At 51.1% G+C, this 27577-nt stretch overlaps 1 protein-coding gene across 4 annotated transcripts in view; it reads left to right on the forward strand.

Moving 5' to 3' along the window:
* The window catches only part of LOC309516264 (transmembrane protease serine 11G-like), a 74935-nt gene extending 60872 nt beyond the window's left edge, over window positions 1-14063 (forward strand). For all 4 annotated transcript variants that reach the window (XM_082195014.1, XM_082195017.1, XM_082195015.1 and 1 more), the window contains 4 exons: window positions 7658-7826; window positions 8738-9003; window positions 11393-11535; window positions 13628-14063. In XM_082195014.1, coding sequence (XP_082051140.1) covers window positions 7658-7826; window positions 8738-9003; window positions 11393-11535; window positions 13628-13789 — 740 coding nt within the window. In that variant the 3' untranslated portion in view covers window positions 13790-14063. The remainder of the gene's footprint in view (window positions 1-7657; window positions 7827-8737; window positions 9004-11392; window positions 11536-13627) is intronic.
* The last annotated feature ends 13514 nt before the right edge of the window (window positions 14064-27577 follow it).

Genomic DNA, 27577 nt, shown 5'->3' on the forward strand with positions numbered 1-27577 from the left:
CCTGCTCCGTTTCTCCCTGCTCTCCCCCCTCAACAGCTCCCACCATCCCTTGCCATTCCTTCCTCTGGGGGCAGACTCTGGCAAAGTGGCCTGGCTGTTGGCAGAGATAGCATTTCCGGGCTCCTTTTCCCTCCTTCTTAGCCCCCTCACTGGGCTTTGAAACTGCGCGCGCGCGGGCTGTTCCGATTTCCATCGGCTCTGCCGGCGGGAAAGCTGGCTCAGGAATGTCTGGAATGCGGAACTCCTTCCAACGTTCCCCTCTCCCTTCCCGCCTCTCCAAGGCTCTTGCCTCCTGGCGCGCTCCAATGGTCAGCGCAGATTTGGTCAGCTGATCCATAGACACCAGCTTGTCTTTCACAGCCGAAGAAAGACCTTCTTCAAATAGCATCTGAATGGGTGCCGCCGATAAATCCCACCCCAATCTGTGAATCAGCATGGTAAATTCAGTCCAGTACTCACGGACAGATCTGCTTCCCTGCTTGCAAGCCATTACCTGTCTGCGCACCACCCCTTCCTCAATATCGCTGGAAAACATGATATCCATTGCACGAAAGAACTTCATAGTGTCCTTTAGGATATCATTGTGCGTTGCCATCAGGGGTCGAACCCAGTCTCGCGCCCCCTTCTCAAGATGCCCAATTACGAAAGCAACTCGCGATTCCTCATCAGGGAACTCATCAAACTGCACATTAAGGGCATATTGCATCTCTGTCCTAAAGGCATGGTAATCCTTGGGGTCCCCCCCAAACTTCTGCACCAATCCTGGTACCTTTCTGGGGAACTGAGTGGTTCTCCCCTTTTTGTCAGCATCCTGAGCCCTTCTTTCCTCGAGCCTCGCCGTCTGCAGCGCAAGTTGGACCTCCAGAGCTTGATACCTTTCTTCCAAGCTTGGACCAGCTCCAACCCCTGCCTCTCCGGTTCCGGCTGGGTTGCTCATGATGCTTTCTCCTGCACAGGCAGCGTACAGAGACTGTCAGACTGCTGTCAGGGGATGATTAGCTGCTTGTGCTTAAAATTGTGCCCCCTCAGAGTTTGTGCGGCTCCACAAACCTCTGTGTGTGACAGAGCTCCTCAGACATGTCTGCTCTAGTCACTAGTAGGGTCTGACAGTGGCTGCCTGCAGAAGCGTTTCCAGCAAAGAAGCTCCTTAACGGAAACGCGTCTCCTGGACTCACGACGTGGCAGCTTCCGGCGAAGTATGGGTCTCCCTACAGTTGCTTCTGACACCTCCCCGCTATTTTCGCTGGACGTGTCTCTCACCCCTTTCTCTCCCCTGCTGTTTCCTGCCTGGGCTGCTGCGTCTCTCTCAGCATTACTGAGATCCTCCTCCAGAGACCCCTCGCTCCCCCTGCTGGTCCCTGCTTTGGCTGCTGACTCTCTCCCAGTCTCTGGGAGCCCTACCAACTCCCTTTCCTCTGATGTCAGTTCCCTGACATTATCCAAGGCAGGTAGATCTAGCTGCAGATTGGCAATGTTTGGAAGAAGAAGGACCCTGCAGAAGTGAGATCAGAACCAAAATGTGATTACAACACTGGATATTATGCATATCCAGGGCTGAAATAGGAACTTACTGCTGCCCCATCACCTATGTGGGGCTACCTGCAAAGCAGTGGCGATGACAATGGTCTCTGATGAGTTCTCATAAGACCTTGCCGAAATTTCATGAGATTTTGGGTGTTCATTTTCTCTCAGCCAAACCTATTTCTCAGGGCTGGTGCAAAGGCCTGTGGTAAAGCCTATTTGGGAGAGGTGATGTTAAATTCTCGAGAATAATCCTTTGGAGAATATTCTTGAGCATATTCTCAATTAATGAGGTGTGTACATTTAAAGTAGTTGTGTAGACGACACAGAATTTACAGTTTGTGGAGAATATTCTCTGGAGAATTTTGTAGCAGAGAATATTCGCTGAACAATATTTTTGAGAATATTCTCACCTCACATCACTACAGTGATACCTTGGTTCTCAAACTTAATCTGTTCCAGAAGTCCATTCCAAAACCATAGTGTTCCAAAACCAAGGCACGCTTTCCCTTAGAAAGTAATGCAAAACGGATTCATCTGTTCCAGACTTTTAAAAACCACCCCTAAAACAGCAATTTAACATGAATTTTACTATCTAACAAGACCACTGATCCATAAAATGAAAGCAATAAACAATGTACTTCAGTCACACAATCAATCAATCAGTAGCTGAACTGGGTTCCACACAGTCCCAAAAAAACAAAACAAAAAAGCTGCAAAAACAAAAATGCAAAATAAATAGCAAAAAAAGACAGACTTCAGCATAACACTCAAAATGGAAGCATAACACTCAAAACGGAAGAGTAGCACTCAAAACGGAGCACGTTCAGCTTCTGAAAAAAGTTCGCAAACCAGAACACTTACTTCTGGGTTTGCAGCGTTTGGGTTCCAAGTTGTTTGAGTACCAAGGCATTTGAGAACCAAGGTACCACTGTAGTTATACATGCTACTTTGGGAGTTTTATCAGGCAAGAAGGACATCATTTGGCAACCATTGTGGGGGGAGGGCTCTCCACACGCTATAAAGGAGTTTGAGGGCATGTCTTCATGCTACAAATTCAAACCAATGTCATGCATGTTTACCTGTCCGAACCCTCAATCACAGAACTGTTACACAATCTGTAGGGTCCTCCTGTCCTGTTTTGTGGTTCTGCCCCACTGCCAAATCCTCCTTTACCTGGGTAATAAGATGGTGCCCACAAAGCAGTATTAGCAGGTTCTGGCAAGATCTGGTCTTGCCAGAAGCCACCACTTTTCCTGGGGTTTTGGGGTGGCCGAGGGGCGCCGCCTCTTGGGGTTCTGCTGCCTGAGCAGCTGCCTCAGCTCACCCCATGGGCGGGCCAGCCCTAATAGTCTGGATCTGGAATCCGTAGCTCCTGCTTTTCACCTGCAAATCGTCCCCTCCTGGTGCTGCTTTGCAGCTGAGAAAGTGCAGCCTGACACGTGAGTTAGCTAGTAGTGTATAGTTCAGGGGAGATTATGGGCTGTTGCTAAACACTGGCTTGTGCCCATTTCTCCGATGTAGCTGCCAAACAGAAGTCCACGCCTGTCGCTGGCTGCTTGATATCAATTAGATAGAAGATTATCGCAAATCGGCTGGAGCCACTTATTAAATAATCGGGGCAATTAACTCCTTAACTAAGTGAAATATGCTCGGAGTCCTGCAATGATTTATTGCAGCTAGTAAAACAGTGGTTTTACTAAACCTCAGGCTTTTAAATACCGTATTTTTCACTCTATAGGACACACTTTTTCCCCTCCAAAAATGAATGGGAAATGTGTGTGCATCCTATGGAGCGATAGCAGGGGGGAGGCAGGCAGGAAAAGTCCCCAAAAGCCGCATACAAACTCCACACAGCTCTTGGGGGCTTTTCCCCAGGAGGGAGAAGGGACTGACGTGGCCAGTCAGTCCCTTCTCCCTCCTCGTAGAAAAGCCCACAGGAGCCGCGCGCTACTTAAAGGGTGCGCGGTTCCTGTGGGATTTTGCGGGAAGGTGGGGGTATTGTCATAGCCGCACGCAGCCTCTCCCTGCCGGAGAGGTTGCGCGGGGCTAAAGAAGCCATAGCCCCATTCAGCCTCTCCTGGCTGGAGAGGTTGCGCGCAGCTATGACAGAAGCCAAGACAGCGAGAGGGATGTATCCTGCTCACTGTCTTGGCTTCTTTGTTCTTTGGGGCTGGGGGGGGGGACCCAGGCTTCCCCGGCAGCCCCGAGAAGCTCGCGGAGCAGCGGAAGGCTGAAGCCTGGATAGCGAGAGGGGTCGGTGCGCACCAACCCCTCTCGCTCTCCAGGCTTCCAAGGTAGCCGCCTGAAGGTGACTGAACACACCTTGAACAGCACCTTGTTTTAAAGGGGGAGAACAAGGGGGGGAATTCTCCCCCTCTTTCCGCAGCGCCTCCTGCCGCTTCGCTGAAGGAGTGCTGGGCAGAGAGGGGGAGAATTATTTTGTTGTTGCTGTTCTCTCCCTCTAAAACAAGGTGCATCCTATGGTCGGGTGCGTCCTATCAGTGGCGTAGCGTGGGGGGTGCCAGGGGTGCCGGCCGCACCGGGCGCAACATCTGGGGGGGCGCGAGTCCAGAGGGAGGGGACAAGTTCCTTCCTCGGCCAGGCTCCCCGCCGCCGCCGCCAGCCTTGTGCCCAGCGCACGCGCGCCCCCTGCCGCTGCTGCGGCTGTGCTCCACTCACTGCTCGCAGGAGGAGCAGCCGCTGCAGCAGCGCCGCCGCCGCCACCGACACCTGGCCGGGCACGGGCAGCCTCCGCACCCCGACGCCACCGCCATCCCCTCGGCCCAGCCACAGGCGGCGGCTGCTTCTGCTGACTGGGAGGGAGGAGAGCTCCGAGGGGCCTCGCCGCGCCCTGCGCTCCCCAAAACCCTCCGAGAGGAAGCCGGCGGGCGGGCAAGGGTCTCCCGGCAGAAGGGGGCGCCGCTGGCTCCGGCTCTCAGCGCAAGTCTCAGCCGCAGGGGGGGGGCCGAGGACGGAGCACGGCTGGAAGGAGCCGGCCGGGAGGAGGAGAGCCGCTCGCCAAGCCCAGATCTGGAGCTCCACCTACAGCCCAAGGAGAGGAGGGGGCTTTGGCTGCCTCGGCCCGCGGGGGCTCAGCAAATAATAAATTTAATAAATTCCTGCTGAGCCTTTGGGGGGTCCTTGGCTCCTTCGCTCGCCCCCAGCCCCAGTGGCGTAGCGTGGGGGGTCAGGGGGGCCGGGCGCAACATCTGGGGGGGCGCGCTCGCACTCGAGTGCTAAAATCCACGGGTTAGGGGGCGCAAATTACTTGCCTTGCCCCGGGTGCTGACAACCCACGCTACGCCACTGCGTCCTATAGAGTGAAAAATACGGTATTTTATTTACACAATGAGTCCCATCTGATTGGCTGATTCTGCTTCCCTCCTGGAGCCTGCTTGGGCTGTTACTGCAGGCAGGGGAATGCTGGGAAGAGTTAACTGGATTTTAAGATACTGTGTCTCTCTTGAAAAGGTTTTCCATGATGATCACGTTACACAGTCGTTAGGCTTTCTTCGGTCGGAAGCTGGATCTGTCGCATCTGCAACCAGATGTTCAGAGAAATCTAGCTGGACAGTAACCCACCCAAAACCACTGAAGCAAACCATCTGCAACCCCAAGTGGAGGGGCTTGGAGCCTGATTTCTCTCAGTTTATCAGCTTATCCCCAAGACTGGTGCTGTCTGAGAGTGATATCATGCAGACTGCGCAGTTTAAATGGGAATGCAAACATCTGCAAATACACAGTCAAGACTTGGGTTTGCAAAACGGCAACAGAAAGGCATGTCTGTTGATTTTTATACCAATTTCCCCCAAGGAATCCTGGGAATTTGTGCGGGGTTTAGTAGACCCCACACAAAGCTGTTTTTTCCTAGGGTGCACAGGAAGAGGGAGCAGATATTAAAGCAGTTTAAATCTCTAGTTGAAGCCAGACCTTGAGGTTGTTCAAGCCAGCGGTATGAGTAGATCTACTGAAATTAATAAGCATGACTAAGTTAAAGGTAAAGGGACCCCTGACCATTAGGTCCAGTCGTGGCCGACTCTGGGGTTGTGGTGCTCATCTCGCTTTATTGGCCGAGGGAGCCGGCGTACAGCTTCTGGGTCATGTGGCCAGCATGACTAAGCTGCTTCTGGCGAACCAAAGCAGCGCATGGAAACACCGTTTCCCCTCCCACCGGAGCAGTACCTATTTATCTACTTGCACTTTGGCGTGCTTTCGAACTGCTAGGTTGGCAGGAGCAGGGACCGAGCAACGGGAGCTCATCCTGTTGTAGGGATTCAAACCACCAACCTTCTGATCGGCAAGTCCTAGGCTCTGTGGTTTAGCCCACAGTGCCACCCGCATCCCATATGACTGAGTTCCATTAATTTCAATGGGTCTACTCTGTGTAAAACCTACTTGACTACCACCCCTGATCCTAAGCAGCTTTGCTCAGAATTAAATCCCATTTAGTTCGTTGGGCCTTAACTTTGAGGTATGTGTAGGATTGCGGCTTTAAAAAGTGTTGGGTTCACCTAATTAATGATCCCTCCCTCCTTATCGCATGTTGTATGTGGGGTTGGATGTGTACAATCTGCATCAAGACTGGAGGTGAGGGAATAGCTTTGTCAAAGAGCTGGACGTGGTTTTTAGATAGCTGCTCATGGAAAACAGGGTTTTGATATTGTTTCGAAATCATGTCCAATCAGAGGTGGGTGCTTACAACATCTCAAACCACTTTCAACTCTCCTCCGCTATAAAACACAGAGCTAAACACAGGTTTTAATAGAGCCAATTGGTCTTCACCAACTAAATGTTGTTTGTACTTTAAAAAACACACCAAAACTGGCTGCTTTCTTATTTTGCAGTAAAGGCAGTCTCAGTATCCCATTCTGGACAATGCTCCCAAGTCACAATGAGGCCCCACATCTCTTCCTTGCTAAATATTGCTCCCCTTCCCCCACCCACCACAAATGCCTTTTCTTAGGCATTGCTGGCAGAATTACAGTGGTGCCCCGCAAGACGAATGCCTCGCAAGACGAAAAACCCGCTAGACGAAAGGGTTTTCCGTTTTTCGATGCGCTTCGCAAGACGAATTTCCCTATGGGCTTGCTTCGCAAGATGAAAACGTCTTGTGAGTCTTGCGATTTTTTTTGCTTCCCCCCCCCTTTCTAAGCCGCTAATAGCCTTTTAGCCGCTAAGCCGCTAAGCCTTTAATAGCCGCTAATAGCGCTAATCCGCTAATAGGGTTGCTTCGCTAGACGAAGAGACTCGCGGAACGGATTATTTTCATCTTGCGAAGCAACCCTATTATCTCTTTCACCTCCTAAGGGGCAAAAGGAGACAGTCCAGGGTGAGATCTCCTGGTGATGGGGGGGCGGGTGCTGGATAATTTTTCTGACCCCCATCAGATTGCCATTCATTCCTCCCTGCCTCTAAAGTGAGTTTTGTAGAAATATTAAATGCAGTGCATGGCGATCAGGGTAATTTCTTTGCTTTATGTTATCTTTCTAAAACTAGAAGGCAAGTAGATTTCTAAGTTTAAAAAGCCGCTCTACAGTGGTACCTGTAGTTACTGACTCGGTCCATTCTGGGGTGCCATTCACACCCCGAAAAGTCCATAACTAGAGTGCTGCTTCTGCGCACATGCACAGCACGATAGAGCGCTTCTGCACATGTGCGCAGTGCGCAGAACGCTTCTGCGCATGCACGCACGGTGAATCCTGGAAGTACAGTGGTACCTCTGGATACGAACAGGATCTGTTCCGGAGCCCCGTTCGCATCCTGAAGCAAACACAACCCGCCTCTGTGCATCTGTGCGTGCGCAGGTCGCGATTTGCCACTTTTGCGCAAGTGCGTGACATCATTTTGACCGTCTGCACACATGCGCGAGTGGCAAAACCCAGAAGTAACGCATTCCATTACTTCTGGGTCGCCGCGGAGCGCAACCCGAAAATGCTCAACCTGAAGCAACTTCAACCCGAAGTATGACTATATACACTTCGAGGTTTGCCGCGTTCGCAAGCCGAAAAGACACAACATGAACCTAACGCAACACAAGGTATGACTGTACTTCTTCAAAATATGTAATGTTCAGATCATGACAAAAGTCTTGTTGTTGGGAATGAAACTGGGCTAAGAAGATGTTCTTTGGCAGGTTGTGGGACACGAGTGGAAAGATCTGTGGAGAGAATCTATGGAGGAAACATTGCTGTGGAAGGGGAGTGGCCGTGGCAAGCCAGTCTTCAGCTGAATGGCATCCATCGCTGTGGCGCAACACTGATCGGTGATATATGGCTTTTAACTGCAGCTCACTGCTTTAGAGGGTGAGAAGATCTCTCCCGCCCACCTCCCAGCCTTGCTAAAACTGTATCTAGGTTCTGCACCAACATTACATGAGTAATCAGAATCTTTAGTAAGCTATCACATCACATGCAACCTCAACCCAGCTATATATATGTTCAAAACATATGAAATTGATGCTTACCGTATTTTTCGCTCTATAGGATGCACTTTTCCCCTCCAAAAATTAAGGGGAAATGTGTGTGTCCTATGGAGCGAATGCAGGCTCCTTGGCTTCAGCGATAGCAACGCAAAGCCTCTGAAGCGCAGATGGAGCGCTCCCTCCATGCTCCGGAGGCTTCGCATTGCTTTCACTGAAGCCAGGAGAGTGAGAGGCATTGGTGCGCACCGACCCCTCTCGCTCTCCAGGCTTCAGGGATAGCCGCCTGAAGCCTGCGGAGCGCAGCACAAGTTCCCACTGCGCTCCGCAGGTTTCGGGTTCCTTTCAGCAGAGAGGGAGAGCTGCGCAGCGCCCCTTCAGCCAGGTGGGAGGATAAATGGAAGGGGCTCCGTTTCTCCTGCCGCTTCGCTGAAGGGGCGCTGAGCAGAGAGGGGGAGAATTTCTTTTCTTGTTCTCCCCCTCTAAAACAAGGTGCGTCCTATGGTCCGGTGCATCCTATAGAGCGAAAAATACGGTAGTTATTTTGCCCCCGCTCATGGTTCTCCTCCCATCCTGGCTTTCTTTCTTCCAAGTTGGACTTATTTCTGGCCGGAGAGACCTCGGGGGGAGAACTGTGGAGCCAAATCAGTAGGAAAGGGGAGAATTCTGCCCTATACAATCCCCTCTTTTGCCTTAATATTAACTTGTTGTTAAGAAAGGCTGGAGTGCAATAAAACTCTGTATGCATGTTGAGTAGAATGGATGATTATTCTACCGCTCTCAAATGTGTTTTAGAGTGAGGGATCTCCGTAGCTGGACAGCTAGTTTTGGGGCCCGTTTAAACCCTCCACTATTGAGAAGGAACCTTCGCCAGATCATCGTGCATGAGCAATACGCCGAGAGCGTCATGAGACATGAGTTTGACATTGCTGTCGTGCAGCTTGCGTACCCAATTCAGTTTACGGCAGCCGTGCACCGCATCTGTCTCCCAGAGGCGTCGTATATCTTTCCAGAAAACACTACCTGCTTCGTCACGGGATATGGTGCTCTGAGAGATGAAGGTCAGTAAACTATCTGTTCAGCTTAAACACAGACTTTCAAGGTGCAGTCACTGTGGCAAGGCTGGTTCCAAGTCACAGAGTGACATTCCCCTGCTGGGCTCTCCATAGCAGGTCCAATCCCAAACCACCAGTTAGAGAAGAAGAAGAAGAGTTTGGATTTGATACCCCGCCTTTCACTCCCCTTAAGGAGTCTCAAAGCGGCTAACAATCTCCTTTCCCTTCCTCTCCCACAACAAACACTCTGTGAGGTGAGTGGGGCTGAGAGACTTCAAAGAAGTGTGACTGGCCCAAGATCACCCAGCAGCTGCAGGTGGAGGAGCGGGGAATCGAACCCAGTTCACCAGATTACGAGACTACCGCTCTTAACCACTACACCACACTGTCTCACTAGCTGTTGCCTTGTCCCTGCCAAAGTCCTGCTTACAGGGTTCTCACAGTGGCAACTTTCAGATTTCGGTGGTGGGTCCCTGCTACCACGGAAGACGTGGCAGCAGCTTCTCACTTCTCTGGTGGGATTGGGAAGTAGGGGCAGATCTACTAGGAAACTAATGAAGCTTAAGCAGGGAATCAAACCCGGTTCACCAGATTACAAGTCCACTGCTCTTAACCACTACACCACACTGGCCATCCAAAGAGAGTTATCCAAAGTTATCTCCAAAGAGTTATCCAAAGAGAGCAAAGATATAAGCACAGGGAAGGTGTTGCTCCTGCCACTACAAGCAGTGGCATGGCATAGGGGTGTGGGGAACAGGACCTGCGTGGGCCCAAACCTTCCAGAGGACTCCCTCTCCCACTTTGTGGCAGTGGCTGCTACTCCTCAGAAGCCGAACTTGGTGCCAATGCCATAAAGGGGACGCAAGTGGCGCTGTGGTCTAAACCACTGAGCCTCTTGGGCTTGCCGATCAGAAGGTCGGCGGTTCAAATCCCCACAACGGAGTGAGCTCCCGTTGCTCGGTCCCTGCTCCTGCCAACCTAGCAGTTCGAAAGCACGCCAGTGCACTATGTGACACTATGATGTGAAACAGCTCTATTAAATTTTCAGATTTTAATGTATAGTCTACATAAAGGTTTACTCAGTTCTTTTTTTCTTTGCATTTTCAAAAAGAGGAACAGAGAGCATATTTAACCCCCCCTCCCCTGTCTCACTTACAACTTCATACCAAATACAGCATGTATGCAAATACCATATGACTTCCCTTCCACACTTTTCCTGGTTCCTTTTGCTTTTCTACTACTTTTCTGTAAGTGCTGTTTTTACATCAGTAGTAAGCTGAAATAGTAAGGGACGCAGGTGGCGCTGTGGGTTAAACCACAGAGCCTCTTGGGCTTGCCGATCAGAAGGTCGGCGGTTCGAATCACTGCAACGGAGTGAGCTCCCGTTGCTCGGTCCCTGCTCCTGCCAACCTAGCAGTTTGAAAGCACACCAGTGCAAGTAGATTATTAGGTACCCTACCGGTGGGGTCGTATGTGCTTGCAGGTGTCCATAATCTTGGGGTGCAAAAGGCACACAGGGGCACAGTTTCAGGACCAGGGAGTCCTCCACAGCAGCCCGCCCCCTCTTCCCCAAGAACAGTACTTCTGTCTTGTCAGGATTCAACCTCAATCCATTAGCCACCATCCATCCTCCAACCGCCTCCAGGCACTCGCACAGGACCTTCACTGCTGTCACTGGTTCTGTTTTGAAAGAGAGGTAGAGATTGAGTATCTGTATTAAGTCTGGCTGAACCAGAGGTTTCATATTGCCAATCCTAGAGGGTCACTTTGCAAACTCCCTGTTTTGTTAGGGCTCCCAGGACGTACTGCCTAAGGAACTCACTAGGCGAAGTTTAAGCATCAGACCATGAGATCCTTGCTTCAGATTTGGCATCTCTTAACTGTTGATCCATCGATCTCCCGTAGGCACGCAGTATCAGCAATTAGCGACATGAGTTTCTTAAAAAAAAACTTGCCACATTCTAGAGCTCATGCACACTCTACCAGCAGATAAAGTACAGCAAAAGTTGCACGCAGGAGAGCATTATTTACAAGCTTTATTCAGCGTTGATCAGAACAAAGAAAGACATGACTGCCTGCGTCAGTGTCTCCGACACAGAGAGAAAACGAAAGCAATAGCAAACATAAACATCCTGTGAACAGGAATTACGCAGGCTGTGACACAAACATCCTGCTCCCTTTTAAGGTGGAACGGAAATATCCTAACATTAACAACTCCCTCACCTGCAAATGGAGGTGAAGTGCTCAGAGTGTGTTGGTAACAGTGCTTCTGTAACTGAGCAATGACTCTGTGGCCCTGTGTTGCATGGGGTGTGGGGTTATGTGGTGCTTCTATGTGTGTTACACCGCAGGCTTCCTACAAAATTTCACGCCACCCATATTATTTTGGAACTAGGTCCCAGCGTCGGTGAACTTCGCCAAACAGAAGTGAAAATCATAGGCAACGAGATTTGCAACAGATGGAACGTGTACAATGGCGCCATTTCAGCAGGGATGCTTTGTGCTGGGTACCTGGAAGGAGGAAGCGATGCCTGCCAAGTAAGTCCAATAGCTTAATAGTAGAGGGGTGCAGGGAGAGAAATCCATGCAGCTTGCATTTTAATGCAACGTATCTAATTTGCAGCTCCAAAGCCAGCATGTGGCTCTGAACCAGGGGTTGGCAAACTATGGTCCACGGGCCAGATTCAGCCCAATTGTTGATCCAGCCCGCGGATGTTCTGTGGATCATCTATTCTGTTTGTTAATTTTTTACCATTAATTTTTTTCAGCGGCGCCATTGGGGGGCGCCATTTCCCCCGTCCTCTCACACACCATGGTGCCTCCTCCCTCCTCCTGGCTTCTCCACACCCTGCGTACTGGAGGAAGGGGGCTGGGCTGAGCTGGCTGAGCGCCATTTTGTAACCAAACAATTAAACCCCTGTGTTGCAAACAATCATCAGTAATATCCAAGGCAACATGATCATCAGTAATATCCAAGGCAACCTCTCCCGGCTGGAGCGGTTGCGCGGGGCTATGGCAGAAGCCAAGACAGCGAGCAGGATGTGTCCCACTTGCTGTCTTGGCTTCTTTGCTCTTTAGGGCTGGTGGGGGGGACCCGGGCTTCCCCGGCAGCCCCGAGAAGCTTGCGGAGCAGCGGGAAGGCTGCGTGCCTTTCTGCTGCTCCCCGACCTGCTCTTTGGGGCTGGCGGTGGGCTTCCCCCCGCCAGCCCCAAAGAGCAGGTTGAAAGGAACCCGAAGTTGCCTTCGGGTTGCCTTCACTGAAGCCTGGAGAGCGAGAGGGGTCGGTGTGCACTGACCTCTCTCGCTCTCCAGGCTTCCAAGGTAGCCGCCTGAAAGCGACTGAACACACCTTGAACAGCACCTTGTTTTAGAGGGGGAGAACTGTAAGAATGAAAAATCACGGGAGACGAGAGAGGCAGGTGCAACATGAGACGTCTGTCTGGGCGGACCCTGAGAGCCTCTATTATTGAATATTACAAGCATTGCCACAGGTGGGCCTGTGGCTGATTGGTTGATACATACACAAAGAAACTTGTGATTGGTTAACATAAGTACTAAGGCGGGAACTACATGTGAGAGGTGGGGATTACATGTGATCATTTATCATCGATGGAGTAAAGGCTGGGAATCGAAGCTGGAACTAGACAGGCATGAAGCCTCCTAATTAAATTGTAACTAGAGATTAATATGGCACGAAATAATATAACAATCAAGTTCTGTAGATGTGGTCAGCTAGGCATGGAGAGCAGGTCATGTTGTTTTCCATGCGCTTAGGATGACTGAACAAGGAAAAGAATGTCCTGGTGTTTGGAACAGTTTTGTACAGCTTGTGCAGAAGCAGATTGTAAGCAAGACTTTCCCAGAATGCAAGAGAAAAGAGGAGCAAGAGAAAAGAAGCAAGGCTTCCCCATAATGCAGCAGTTATGGGCAGAAGGAGAACCAACAGCTATGTGCAGAAAGGGGACTTCCCTTTAGAGAACAAGGGGGGGAAAATTCTCCCCCTCTCTGCGCAGCGCCTCCTGCCACTTCGCTGAAGGGGCGCTGGGCAGAGAGGGGGAGAATTTTTTTTCTCTTGTTCTCCCCCTCTAAAACAAGGTGTGTCCTATGGTCGGGTGTGTCCTATAGAGCGAAAAATACGGTACCCGCTGTTTCGTGGAATTCCTCTTCAGCACAGCAGATGTATACGGAAAAGCTTCATAAACTGCAAATTAATTATTGAAATGATGACCTGCATGTGCATGGTAACTTACAATAACTCAAATTATTATAAACTGTACGCATTGACTATAATGTCAATTCAATATGAAATGAAAGCAAAAGTACATACCCCATCTATATGGTGAATGGAATTGTATAACATCAGTTGCTGTGGAGCAATGGTCATAAGTTATATAACCACTGCTACTAAGGGCAGGCACAGGAGCCGCGGTTGGGAGAGCGCAGCGCCGACATTAGCAGCATAGGTAGGCAGGGGCTGGGGGAGAGAGAGAGAAGTCCCCTCCGCCGCACGCGTGCACTCCGGCCCTCCACAAGGTCTAGGGGACGGTGAACCGGCCCCCTCCCCAAAAAGTTTGCTGAGCCCTGCATCACATATTATGCATATCAAAAATAGTCTTTTTTCCTCTCCTAGGGCGACTCTGGTGGTCCTCTGGTTACTTCTGATTCTAGAGGAATATGGTACCTGGTCGGCATAGTGAGCTGGGGTGAAGAATGTGCGAAGCCAAACAAGCCTGGAGTCTACACGCGAGTAACTTACTATCGGGAATGGATTGCTGCCCGCACTGGGATATGAAGCTGCGAAGGAGGATTGGCAGGCAATGGAACCCCAAGACATTTGGACTATACATATATATATACATATGATGCATATAGCTCCATTGTTTTGGTCCGTTCTGGTTTCAGAGCAGGCCTGGTGCCTCCGCCAGAGGCACCAACACAATTCCTTGCCAAATTACGCCATGCCCACCAGCCTCATTTTATTTCACGTTCTTGGTTTGGTTTTGTTTTTTTGTTTTTTTTACAAGGAGAGCAATAGATTGAGGAATACAGTTGCAACCAGCAAGAAATGTTTCGTTTGTGGTTCTTTACGTCGCCAATCCGTGAAACAGTTGTACTGTTTTAATACAACGGATCTCTTATTGCCATTTCTTTTTTGATAACCTGGCTGACAGTGCTTTTTTAAAGGGGTTCACATCCCGTTTTGCTCAAGGCAATGACTACGCATAGGGACTAGGGACTAGGATTTATTTCCTCCCTCTTTCAAGTCTAAATACCCCAGTCACAAATATCCCAGCCAGTATCTTGGGGGAGGCGGGTTGTTGTGCAAGAGGCTGCCTGTGTTCTCCTTAACTCAGGAATGGTGGAGAGGGGTGAGGCAGGAAGATCGAGAAAGCACAGAGAGCTCACTGTGGTATTCTGTTACCTTGAATGTACCCTGATGAGGGGCCGTCTTTCCCATAGGACTTAGTGGCTCGTTGCGCCAGGGCGCCGGCCTCTCAGGGCTGCCCCAGCTTTGCCGGCAACCTCCCCTTTCCCTGCACGCCACCAGCTGTGCCCCACCAACCATCTTTCCCTCCTACCCTCCTCGGCCCGCCCCCCTTTGCAGGCGGGCGCATTGGCGCTGCTGCTGCTGCTTGTGCTGCTCCCATAAATGCTCTGTGGTGCCTGCACGGGCGGCAGTGGACAAGGAGCCGCTCCTCAACTCTGAGGCGGTGGCCGAGGACAGGCTGCCCTCTCTTCCTCCTCCTCCTTCCCCTCAGCCCTGGGAATCCCATCAGCCGCTGTCTGAGGAAGCGGTGGGAGCGGCTCCCGAGGGGCCTCCTCCACGTCACCAGTGCCCGCCGCACCACCACCACCACTCGCCGGGGCACAGGCGGCGGTGTGGCAACTGCCTCCTGCTCCTCGGGCCCTTGGGCCACTGGGCAGCAGCGAGAGCGCTGGCAGCAGGCTGTCGTCAGGCAGCGGAGGAGGAGGCACCAGTGGCGTAGCGTGGGGGTGCAGGGGGAGCCGGCCGCACCGGGCGTAACATCTGGGAGGGTCGCGCTCGCACTCGCAGCTCTCTGCCCCTACCTGGCTCACTCACTCTCTCTCACTGCAGTGCTAGCTGTGCGAATCCGATCCGAACCGCTGGGTCGCCGCCCACTGTGGAGGGGGTGGGTGCCAGGCGTGCGGTGCGGAGGGAGAGCGAGGGACTATCTGGGGGAGGGACAGTGCAGCGGCCGTCCAGCGCAGCACTGAGCGCAGGAGAGAACCACACCAGACCAGACCAGGCAGCAGCAAGAAGAAGCTGGCAGCGGCGGCAGGTTAGGGGTTAGGGGGCGCAAATTACTTGCCTTGCCCCGGGTTAGGGGGCGCAAATTACTTGCCTTGCCCCGGGTCTGACAACCCATGCTACGCCACTGGGAGGCACCCTGGAGCCCCACAAGCGAGCGCGGGGTTCTGGCGGTCTGGCCAGCTGCGCTGCGTCCACCACATTGACAGTGTCTTCTGTGGGCGGCGGCTCCCGGGGCTAGGAGGTGGTCCGCGAGTTGGGCCCCGAGTTCTAAATTCTGAGAAAGGGAGGGGGTGCCGGAGGGATCTTTGCACCAGGGCGCCGGATATGCTTAAGACGGCCTTGCTCTGATGTCAAGTTTCCCCTCAGATCCATTGTCCTGACACCCAAGAGCGTAAGGAAAGGTTCTATGAGCGCATTGTATTTCACAATGTGTGGTGCGCCTGCAAGCATCAAACCAGCATCGTGTTTTTGCTCTGCTTCCTGTGCACCTGGGGGGGGCTTGGTGGACTTCTTGCTGCCATCATCAGGGCCTTGAGAAGGTGCCCCATAGAGGCTCGCAGCATTAACATCCCAAGAGGGACTTGCTTGCATGGCGAGTTCCTCCCCCCCCCCCCGTGGAAATAATGGCACATGACACAATTATTAAGGTTAATAGGCTAAATAAGGCCAGAACTTTATTGGTTACAGGTGAAGAGTGGTATTGGCTTAGGCATTGGTCCTAACTGACTATATCTTACTCCAGCCTGTCTGCTTGAAGTCTGGGAAGGGTTAACCACCAGTAGGGGGAGTCCTGCTGATGCAAATCAACTAGGAACTCCCCCGGGGTCACCGATAGGGGGCTTGCCTTAGGCCCTCACCTCCCTAGGCTTTGGAGAGGGCCACACACCTCGGAATCCCTTAACGGACTACCCTTCAATATGTAGGGCAGGTGATGGCGCTACCTCCCCTCTTCCATCTACAGAATAATACCAATGCCTAACCACCAATACCAAGAAAGTTGTGACAATTTGCTACGAGGTAGGCGAAAACCAAGTGGCTGGTGCCAATTTGCCAAGTGGAAAAATTCCTACCAGGCCCCTCAAAGGCAACCAACCAAGGTCCATAGCAAGGTCAAGGAATAAAAACCTTATAGGGCGGGAGGGTGGGAAAAGCAGGAACAGCTGGCAGGCAGGGAAAGAGGGAGATCCCTGGCTGCACCTGCATTGGGCAGGCCATGCCCCCAGAGCCAGCTGATTGGTTGGCCAAGGAATGACGCAGCCAGGGATTCCCCCAATGGTGTGGGGGCTGGGCTCCAGCTCGCACACATGGTGGGAGCGTGTAGCCCGCAACCCCACCTCCTCTGCAGGGCGGAAGTGGCTTTCTCCAATAGCTACAGCCTTGGATTCCAGGAAAAATCAGGCACTCACACTCCCCACTCTGGCCTTTGTCTTTCTAATTACCAGAGAGTTGGTGGAGGCCCCCACCCCCATTTTCTGTCTGGCACACAGCCACTTCCTTTCTTACCTGACTGGTCCATAATTTAGAGACCCATTGCCTCACCAGGAAGCTAGCCTGGCTTTTCCAGGAATTGAATCAGTGCTGAATCCAGGAATTAGAAGCGGGCTCAGAAATACAGCCTACTGCCCCCAAACTCATAATACTAATATGCCCAACTACGCATTTCAAAGTATTTTTCTTACGGACCAGCATGGCTGCCTTTGTTGTTTCGTTAGCCAATGTTTATCTGCATTTTAATTCATCTCTTCAGCAATAGCAACGACTGCAGTGTTCACATAAATAGGAGAGCACCTGGCTTAAAGGTAAATGTAAGCCTTGTATTCCCATTCTAACTTCCTTCAATGGGCAGTCATTTGCTGGGAGTATACCTGAGACCTAAGTTGTTTGCTTGCCACCTCCTCTGCAAATCTGATGCAAGATTCAAGTCGCATGTTGAGATCCTTGTGTGATGCAACAGAATTAAGGTGGGAGCAGCCAAGCTTAACTCATTTTTATTTTTTTTAATAGCTCGTCCATGGTGTGCTTTCCTTCCCACCTCCTTGAGCCAACAGTGTGATGCGGCAGCTAAAAAGCCAATGCAATTCTGGGCTGCATCAATAGGAGTATAGCATCTAGATCAAGGGAAGTAATAGTGCCACTGTATTCTGCTCTGGTCAGACCTCACCTGGAGTTCTGGGCACCACAATTCAAGAAGGACACTGACAAACTGGAACGTGTCCAGAGGAGGGCAACCAAAATGGTCAAAGGCCTGGAAATGATGCCTTATGAGGAACGGCTAAGGGAGCTGGGCATGTTTAGCCTGGAGAAGAGGAGGTTAAGGGGTGATATGATAGCCATGTTCAAATATATAAAAGGATGTCACATAGAGGAGGGAGAAAGGTTGTTTTCTGCTGCTCCAGAGAAGCGGACACGGAGCAATGGATCCAAACTACAAGAAAGAAGATTCCACCTAAACATTAGGAAGAACTTCCTGACAGTAAGAGCTGTTTGACAGTGGAATTTGCTGCCCAGGAGTGTGGTGGAGTCTCCTTCTTTGGAGGTCTTTAAGCAGAGGCTTGACAACCATATGTCAGGAGTGCTCTGATGGTGTTTCCTGCTTGGCAGGGGGTTGGACTCGATGGCCCTTGTGGTCTCTTCCAACTCTATGATTCTATGATCCTTTAAACTATGCCTTGTGTTTGGAAAATGCAACAAATGTCATTCGCCAGCAAGCGAGAATATAATAGTCTGCGGTTAAAGAGTAAGAATTAATCAATAAGGCTGCCCTGCTGGCTAATTGATCGTTGGGATACCTCAGTTGGTAGAGCACGAGACTCAATCTCAGGGTTGTGGGTCTGGGCCCCACATTGGGCAAAAGATTCCTACATTGCAGGGGGGGTGTAATCTTCAACACCTCCCTTTCCATAGAGGCACAGATTGCAGCTATAACAAAGGTGGCATTTTTCCATCTCCGCCAAGCTAAGCAGCTGGCTCCTTATCTCTCTCGCCCTGACCTAGCCACTGTGATCCACGCGGCGATCACCTCCAGACTGGATTATTGTAACTCGCTCTACGTGGGGCTGCCCTTGAGACTGACCCAGAAACTCCAGCGGGTGCAGAATGCCGCGGCAAGACTCCTTACGGGGTCCTTGCTGTGAGATCACATTCACCTGGTGCTATACCAGCTGCACTGGCTCCCGGTGGAGTACAGGATCAGGTTTAAGGTTCTGGTTTTAACCTTTAAAGCCCTATACGGCCTAGGACCCTCGTACCTACGGGACCGCCTCTCCTGGTATATCCCACCAGGGGCGGCGACTTATAAAAAATATTGGGGGGGCCCATACCGGGGTCCTGCCGCTGGTTCGCTCGGGTAGCCGGGAGAACGCAGTTCGAGGTGGCGGTGTTGGGGAGAGACCCTCGCTCAGGGCGCCACTAGACTTGGCGCCCGGCGGCCTATCTGGGGGGTTTTGGAGCGTATTTCGGCGGAGCGATTGGGGAGGAGGGGGCTTGTTGCCGGATTCTTCAGCTGAGCCGGAGATCCACTGCTGGGGGTCCCTGGGCCGAGTTGTGAGCACGGCCTGCTGAAGGGAGATCCAGCCGATTGCGCGACGGGGACGGCCGGGGCTCTCCGGCTAGGGCGCGCGGCTGGCTGGCTGGCGAGGGAGCAGGTGGGGAGGAGGCGGGGGTCCTCACTCTCTTAGGAAACGCACCCGCGTGCCCGATTGCCACGAAGTCCGAAGGGTGCGTGTGTGGAATTAAAAAGCAAAAACGAGATACGGGCAGGGCAGGCAAAGAGTTTTCTGCAAGAGAATGGAGGGCAGGTTGAAGAGAAAATCACTCAGGATGAGACAGTCAAATCAGCCATGATAAAATGGGCTCAGGATATTGGGTATAACATCATGTTTGAGGACTGGGAAAGGTTATGGACCACCGGAATGAAATTCACGGCATGTAATGCCTTGAAGGAAAATATTATGAAAATGATTTATAGGTGGTACATGACCCCAGTCAAGCTTGCAAAAATATATCACCTGTCTGATAATAAATGTTGGAAATGTAAGGAGGCTGAAGGGACATTCTTTCACCTCTGGTGGACTTGTCCAAAAGTGAAGGCCTTCTGGGAAATGATCTATAATGAGTTAAAAAAGGTATTTAAGTATACCTTTCCCAAGAAACCAGAGGCCTTCCTCTTGGGCATTGTTGGCCAGAAAGTGTTAAAGAAGGATAGAACTTTCTTTATGTATGCAACTACAGCAGCAAGAATACTTATCGCAAAATATTGGAAGACACAAGATTTGCCCACACTGGAAGAGTGGCAGACGCAATTGATGGACTACATGGAACTGGCTGAAATGACTGGCAGAATCCGAGATTTGGGAGAAGAAACAACGGAAGAGGACTGGAAAAAATTTAAGGACTATTTACAAAAACAATATAAGTTGTATGAATGTTAAAAATTTACACGATTCGGAAACTATAGCTTCAGCAATTAGATTTGGGAAACAGGAAATTATATTTTAAGTAAGAAAAGGTCAAAATCTAAGGTAATACTATGTTTAACTTAAGATATAAGTAACTGATGAAAAGTATGTTAAATTTAGAGGTATAGTATTTGAAAAGTACAAAATAAGGTACGAAACAAGGTAATAATTTGCTGATATCTTTATTATAAAGAATGCAGGGTAAGGGAGATGCGAGGAAGTCCAGTTAGTTATATAAAAAATGTGTTGAATGGTTGGTTTTCTTTTCTTCTTTTTCTTTTTTTTCTTTTTCATGTTCTTTTACTTTTTTCTTCAGTGTATGTTTCTAACTTTGTATTTGAAAACTTAATAAAATATTTATAAAAAAAGAAGAAGAGAAAATCCTTTCGCTTTTCTGGAGCGCAGGGAAGTCTCAGAGCCGGAGGTTGGGGAAGGGACCCCCTTTGCTCTGCCCTCTTCTCCCGTCTTAGATTCGCATGGGGGTCCCCGCCCGAGCTTGCCTGGCCACCGGGCCACACAAGGGCCGCGCTCTACGCGGCGCACCTTGCTAGCCGCGCAGCTGTCCTCCGCGGCTGTGGAGCGGCCCTGCGCCGGTGCCCAGCCCCTCTGGGCGCCCGCTGCGCTGCCAATGACAAGCGGGCGACGTCGCGGGCGGGGAAGGCGTCGCTTTCTTTCCCGATCCTTCATCCTCCCAGTCTTCCAGCCCTTTTTTGGGTTGGAAGCTCGTCTCGTTCGCCCTTCTCCTTTCTTCACCCTGCGCGCAATTTTCCTCCCTCGTCTCCCTCCCCATTTCTCCTTCCTTCCTGACTGACGGGCTCGGGTTCGGGCTTCGGCTCAGGCTCGGGCTTCGGCTCGGGCTCGGGCTCAGGCTCGGGCTCGGGCAGCCACAGCGTCGGCGGTGTTGGCGATCGGCGGCGCGGGGGGATGGCCCTCCCGGGGGAGCCGGCGCTGCTCAATGGGGTTGCCAAGGAGACAGGCCGGCCGCCCCCCTCCCCCGGCCCGGCGCCCCCCGCCGCGCCGGTGCCCGTTATCGAGCTGGTGCGCGCCGGGCGCCCTATAAAAGCCGCGGACGCGCCCACCGCCGCCTGAGATTATTGGGGGGGCTGAGCCCCCCCAAACGAATTTTTGAGGGGGCTCGGGCCCCCTCAAGCCCCATGGAGTCGGCGCCTATGTATCCCACAGAGGACCTTAGGGTCTTCAAACAAAAACATCTTGGAGGTCCTGGGCCACAGGGAGGTTAGGCTGGCCTCAACCAGAGCCAGGGCTTTTTCAGCTGTGGCCCCGATCTGGTGGAACGCTCTGCCACAAGAAACTAGGGCCCTGTGGGACATGACATCTTTCTGCAGGGCCTGCAAGACAGAGCTGTTCCACCAGGCCTTTGGCCAAGGCACAACCTGACACCCTCCTTTGGCAATCCTCACAGAACTCTAGCCCAATGGTTGCCATTAATCTAATTTGAACTGATTTTATAATGAACTGATTTTAGAATGTTGTATCATTTTACTGTTGTTAGCCCCTCTGAACCCGGCTTCGGCTGGGGAGGGCCGGGTATCAATAAAATATTATTATTATTATTATTATTATTATTATTATTATTATTATTAATGACCCCCTTCCATCTCTACAATACTATGATTCTATTAATGCAGACATCTGACCCAAACCATCCCAAACCCCAGCATTATTCCTTCATCCCCCTAGTCTCTCCTCACACCTGACAGCTCATCATCCTTCATGGCCTGGATTTACCACAAGAGGCCCTGCTCCGTGAATGATTTTGCTTGTCAGATATGGATGGATGACACAGCCTTGTGCTGCTTGCGGACTCCTGCAGGGGTTCTCCTGTAGCGGAAATGAAACAGATCTCAAAGAATAACTTTACGTGGTAGAGCAAAACCAGCTTTGAATGCCTCTGGAGTATTGTGTACATGTTTACTTCTTGATTCTATGTAAGCATAGGTTTGCTGTCCAGCTATAAATTACCCACCGCAGACTCAAATAAAGTATCGGGACCTGCTGTTCCGCTGCATTTTTTAGTTCAGTGTTTCCCAACCTTTTTTGGGCAAAGGCACACTTGTTTCATGAAAAAAATCTCGAGGCACACCACCATTACAGCCCCGTGACGTCAGCGCGCAGCGTCACGCCGGGAGGGACATGAATTGCTAGCAAATTACATAATCACCTCCTTGAGGGCTGGCTCATCTTCTCCGAAGGCAGAACCCCATTAATTAACAGCACAGACTCACACCATAGCCAAGACGAGGGGGGGAAACCTCAGTCATGCACAGTCATGCACATGTGGGGGCTAAATGAGGACGAAGACCGGGCAGAGAGCAGGGTTCAAATCACCCCACCTGGCCAGGACAATCCCTGGGTGCTCCCTTGGGCCACTCGCCTGACCCACCTTGCAGGGCTGTTGTTGCGAGGATAACACGGGGAGAACCACGCGCGCCCCCGGGAGCTCCTTGGAGGAGAAAGCGGGCGATGAATGCAATGCATGAAATATATGAGAGGCGACCAGGTTTTGCAGGTGAGGGGCCCCCGCCAGCCTCCGCTTCCAACACCCAGCGCAACGACGCCGAAGTTTCCCCCCGGGCTCGGCTCGGGGAGCAGCGCTGCTCCCCCCGGCTCCCCTTCGCCCTCCCAGCTCTCTCTGCCGCCCACTGGGGACCCCCCTCACCTGCCAAGTCCGGAGCGCCAGTGGAAGTTGCATGCATGCATGCATGCAGGGCGCCGCGTTGCCATTGCATTGCACTGTACTCCATGCAACGCCTGCACGCATGCATTGCCTTGCACGCCCGCCAAGGGGTCTCCCCGCGGTCCGATGCGTCCCCTCCGGCGCGGATGCAGCATTGCAAAAATAACCCCCCCCCCGACGCAGCCCTACCTGGGGGGCAGCCTCCGCCTCCGCCGCTCCGCCTCCGCGCGGATCCCCGGGCTCCATCCTGCCGCCCGATCTCCGCGGGGGCGCAGGCAGGCTGCGCGGGGTCTGCGCGGAATAGCCCCTGCCCGCCCGGCCGCCGCCGCCGCGCTCATTCCATGGCCGGGAGAAGAGCGCTTCAAACAAAACGCCCAGCCCGCCAGGCCACGCTGGGAAACGTAGTTCGCGCACCCCGCGCGGGCGCGGAGCCCAAGGGCGAGGGGACTACGGATCCCGGCAGCCCCCGCGCCGGGGACGGAGGGGGAGAGGCCGGGTGCAGGGATGGAGGGACGGGTGGGTGAGCGAGTGAGTGAGTGGCAGCCGCCAAGCCTTGGCCGAGAGCCAGGAAGGGCCTCCCCGGAGGAGGAGGAGGAGGAGGGAGGCGCAGAGCGGGAGGGAGGGAGGGAACCCCAGGGGTCATCTAGTGACGGCGCCCCAATCGAAAATTTGACTTTAAAAAAAAAATCTTTCAAATTTTTTAATTTTTCCCGCGGCACACCAGGTAACATCTCGCGGCACACTAGTGTGCCGCGGAACAGTGGTTGGGAAACACTGTTTTAGTTTATTCTGTAGGAATAAGAGACTGGCACATCAGTGTTGGGCTCACCCTTATCCATCTTTCAGCCCAGCTAGGCTGAGTACTGGTCAAACTATGCATGAACAAGTGTCCAGGCCAGCAGATTCTTCCCTACACATGCCAACACCCATTGCAGTGACAATCCACAAGAGGGCACTGCTATACAGTTGCAGCTATAATGTTTTAAGTGTGTTTTAAGTGCATTATACAAAGGTGACACTAGATGGCGCTGATGAGCTAATGGCAAATTCCTTTTTTTTTTAAAGTTCTTAACAGAAGCATTTTCACAGCGTTTTCTTAAATATCCGTTTAGATCCATTCCCAGTCTTTCAGAATGACACCATAAGCCCAGTAGCCAGGAACGTAACTCATCCCTCTGGTCATTGCCAGTTCCTGGAGGGGAGTGGCTAGCAGGCAGGCGAATTATTCACGCTTGTGCTATGCCAAAACCTTCTCCTGCACTTGAAAGGAAAACAAAAACTATTCTCAGTCAATTAGTGAAAAAATAAATATTGTTTGAAAATTATCAAAAGGGAGAGAGATTTCAGTGATATTCTCACAGGTTTTGGGTGCACCCAACTTGCTTTTGAGATCGCCAAGGGGTGCATGTGAGAATATTTTCTTTCATCGTCTCCCTGGTGGTCTGCACTCTACGGCCTTCCCAGGTGCCTGCACTTCCCAGGGAAGAAGAAATAATAATAATAATAATAATAATAATAATAATAATAATAATAATAATAATAATTATTATTTATACCCCACCCATCTGGCTGGGCTTCCCCAGCCACTCTGGGAGGCTTCCAACCAAATATTAAAATACAGTAATGCATCAAACATTAAAAGCTTCCCTAAACAGGGCTGCCTTCAGATGTCTTCTAAAAGTTTGGTAGTTGTTGTTCTCTTTGACATCTAGTGGGAGGGCGTTCCACAGGGCGGGTGCCACCACCGAGAAGGCCCTCTGCCTGGTTCCCTGTAACTTCGCTTCTCGCAGTGAGGGAACCACCAGAAGGCCCTCGGCGCTGGACCTCAGTGTTCGAGCAGAACGATGGGGGTGAAGAAGCTCCTTCAGATATACTGGACCGAGGCCATTTAGGGCTTTAAAGGTCAGCACCAACACTTTGAATTGTGCTCGGAAACGTAGTGGGAGCCAATGTAGGTCTTTCAAGACTGGTGTTATGTGGTCTCAGCAGCCGCCCCCCGTCGCGCTGCTGCATTCTGAATTAGTTGTCGTTTCCGGGTCACCTTCAAAGGTAGCCCCACATAGTAGTCTAACTGGGAGATAACCAGAGCATGCACTACTCTGGCGAGACAGTCCGCAGGCAGATAGGGTCTCAGCCTGCGTACCAGATGGAGCTGATAAACAGCTGCCCTGGACACAGAATTGACCTGTGCCTCCATGGACAGCTGTGAGTCCAAAATGACTCCCAGGCTGCGCACCTGGTCCTTCAGGGACACAGTTACCCCATTCAGGACCAGGGAGTCCTCCATACCGGCCGCCTCCTGTCCCCAAAAACAGTACTTCTGTCTTGTCAGGATTCAACCGCAATCTGTTAGCCAGAAAGACAGAATAAGATAACTCCTCCCCGAAGGTTCTTCCAGATCAGGAAGCCTAGACAGCCAGGGAGGCTGCAGACATGTTTGCTGGTGTCACGGACTCGTTGGACGCAGAAGAGCGGTGGAAGGCACCAGATAGGGACCCACCAAGGGGAAAAAGCTCAGAGCCTGAGGAGTGGTAGAGGGGTGACGATGAGTGGTCAGAGGGAGAAACAGGAGAAGACTGGGAGGAGGAGATGTTGGTGCCTGAAGAGGTAACAGGGTTTAGTGTGCTGGGAGAGTCTGTGGCAGAGAGAAGTTCAGAATCAGAGACAGGAGCTGAAGCAGCAGAGGAGGGAGGCCAAGAGGCAGAGATGAGGCAGGCGGCTGAAAAGTAATCAGTGTCTCCCTCTCTTGCTGTGACAAGCTCCCCTCTCCCCTTCTCCCCCAGAATCTGAAAAGACATGAAAAGAGTGGAGGGGAGGTTGAGTGCATGCAGGCACAATTTCTGGTTGCATGTTGCGTATGTGGGTGGCGCTGTGGTCTAAACCACAGAGCCTAGGGCTTGCCGATCAGAAGGTCGGCGGTTCGAATCCCCGCGATGGGGTGAGCTCCCGTTGCTTGGTCCCTGCTCCTGCCAACCTAGCAGTTTGGAAGCACAAAGTACAAGTAGATAAATAGGTACCGCTCCAGTGGGAAGGTAAACCGTGTTTCCGTGCGCTGCTCTGGTTCGCCAGCAGCAGCTTAGTCATGCTGGCCACATGACCCGGAAGCTGTACGCCGGCTCCCTCGGCCAATAAAGCCAGATGAGCACCGCAACTCCAGAGTCGGCCACGACTAGACCTAACAGGGGTACCTTCACCTTTACTTTTACTCATGTTGTTGAATGAGGTTGCATTTCCCACAATTATCTCTGCCTTTGTTATCTACACCTTTGTGGCTTCCTATCAGCCTAATCAAATACTGCCTTGGCTGTTGCTGCCTATAATGCAAGATAGGATAGGAATTTCCTAGCATTGTGGTGCAAAATTACGTCTTGCAAAAATCCAAGTTCTGACATCCAGTATTTTAGCGAGGGGTTTACGTAACTTTAACACAAAGGTAGATGCACTTTCTTTGTCACCAGTGCTAATTATGGAGATAGAAACACAATCCGGGCTGTTTTTCAGGAGCAGGAACCTTTTTAAAATAACTTTTATAAAAATCAAGGCGAACTTTTGGTTATATAAAAATTTCATAAACGTTAGCAACAGCAACTTGCCGGAAAGCTTGGGCATTTATACTCTGCAACAATTAAGACAGGCATCCCCAACCTTTGGCCCTCCAGATGTTTTGGACTTCAGTTCACATCATCCCTCGCCACTGGTCCTGTTAGCTAGGGATCATGGGAGTTGTAGGCCAAACATCTGGAGGGCCGCAGCTTGGGGATGCCTGAGTTAAGATGTCTATCCCTCCTAATCAGGGCTGGATTTAGGTTTGATGAGGCCCTAAGCTACTGACTGAAGGTAATGGAGCCCTTTATATGTCCAGCTGTCTTTTGTCAACAACAAATTGCTGCTGTTTTTTGTGTTGAATATATGCTATGTTGGGATACTGCCAGGGAGATAAAGTCCATCATGGCCCCAAGCCGTTTGCCGGACGATCCATCGATCTCCCGTAGGCATGCAGTATCATCGATTAGCGACATGAGTTTCTAGAAAATAGCCCAACATCTAGAGCTCATGCACACTCTGTCAGCAGATAATGCACAGCCAAAATTTGCACTCAGGAGAGCATTATTTACAAGCTTTATTCAGCGTTGATCAGAACAAAGAAAGACATGACTGCCTGCGACAGTGTCTCAGACAGAGAGAGAAACGAAAGCAATAGCAAACATAAGCATCCTGTGAACAGGACATGCGCAGACTCTCTGGCTCACAAAGTCTGCTCCCTTTTAAGGTGGAACGGAAATATCCTAACATGCTATATGGTCATTTATGGACCTAACTTATGGAACTGAAGCCATTTGCACATAACAAAATATGTATTTTATCAAAGCAACTGTTGAACTGAAATACAATTAGGAAGAAATATATTAATAGTGAAATAATTATTAAGCTGTAACTTAAAATGTTTTTTTTATTTATCACAAACTTAATAATGCAAACACTTTGACATTTGGCAATAACAAAAGTGCCTTTAGAAACACAATTTACAAAGTCTCAGAATTTTTTTGGGGGCCCCCAAGAGAGTGGGGCCCTAAACTATAGCTTGTTTAGCTTATACGTAAATCCGGCACTGCTCCTAATCCATTACATTTGATTGGGAGATTATCTTATTGGCATCAAGAAGGCATCAGAATGGCTAAGAATTGTTTAATTCACTGTTTAATTCATTGTTTAATACAGTGTTTTTCAACCTTTTTTGGGCAAAGGCACACTTGTTTCATGAAAAAAATCACGAGGCACACCACCACTGTGTGCGGAGAGGGAGATGTCAGAGCCCCGCTGCTCTCTATGGGGAATCGGATGAGAGCGGACTGCCTGTCCGCTCTCATCCGATCCCATCCGATCTGATCCCCACCCAGGATGGATGGAAAATAGGGTGGACACAGTCCGGCACCCGCCTAGTGGGCGAAAATTTGACATTTATTTTTTAAAAAATCTTTCGAATTTTTCAATTTTTCCCACGGCACACCAGGCAACATCTCGCAGCACACTAGTGTGCCGTGGAACAGTGGTTGAAAAACACTGGTTTAATACACTGTCGATAGAAAAAGGATCTGAGAATGAGTGGCCATCTGCCAAGGATATTACAGACCCTGGATACAGCAGTTGGAC

This window comes from Podarcis vaucheri (genome assembly GCF_965113315.1).
Source record: "Podarcis vaucheri genome assembly, chromosome: 13".
Taxonomy (NCBI): domain Eukaryota; kingdom Metazoa; phylum Chordata; class Lepidosauria; order Squamata; family Lacertidae; genus Podarcis; species Podarcis vaucheri.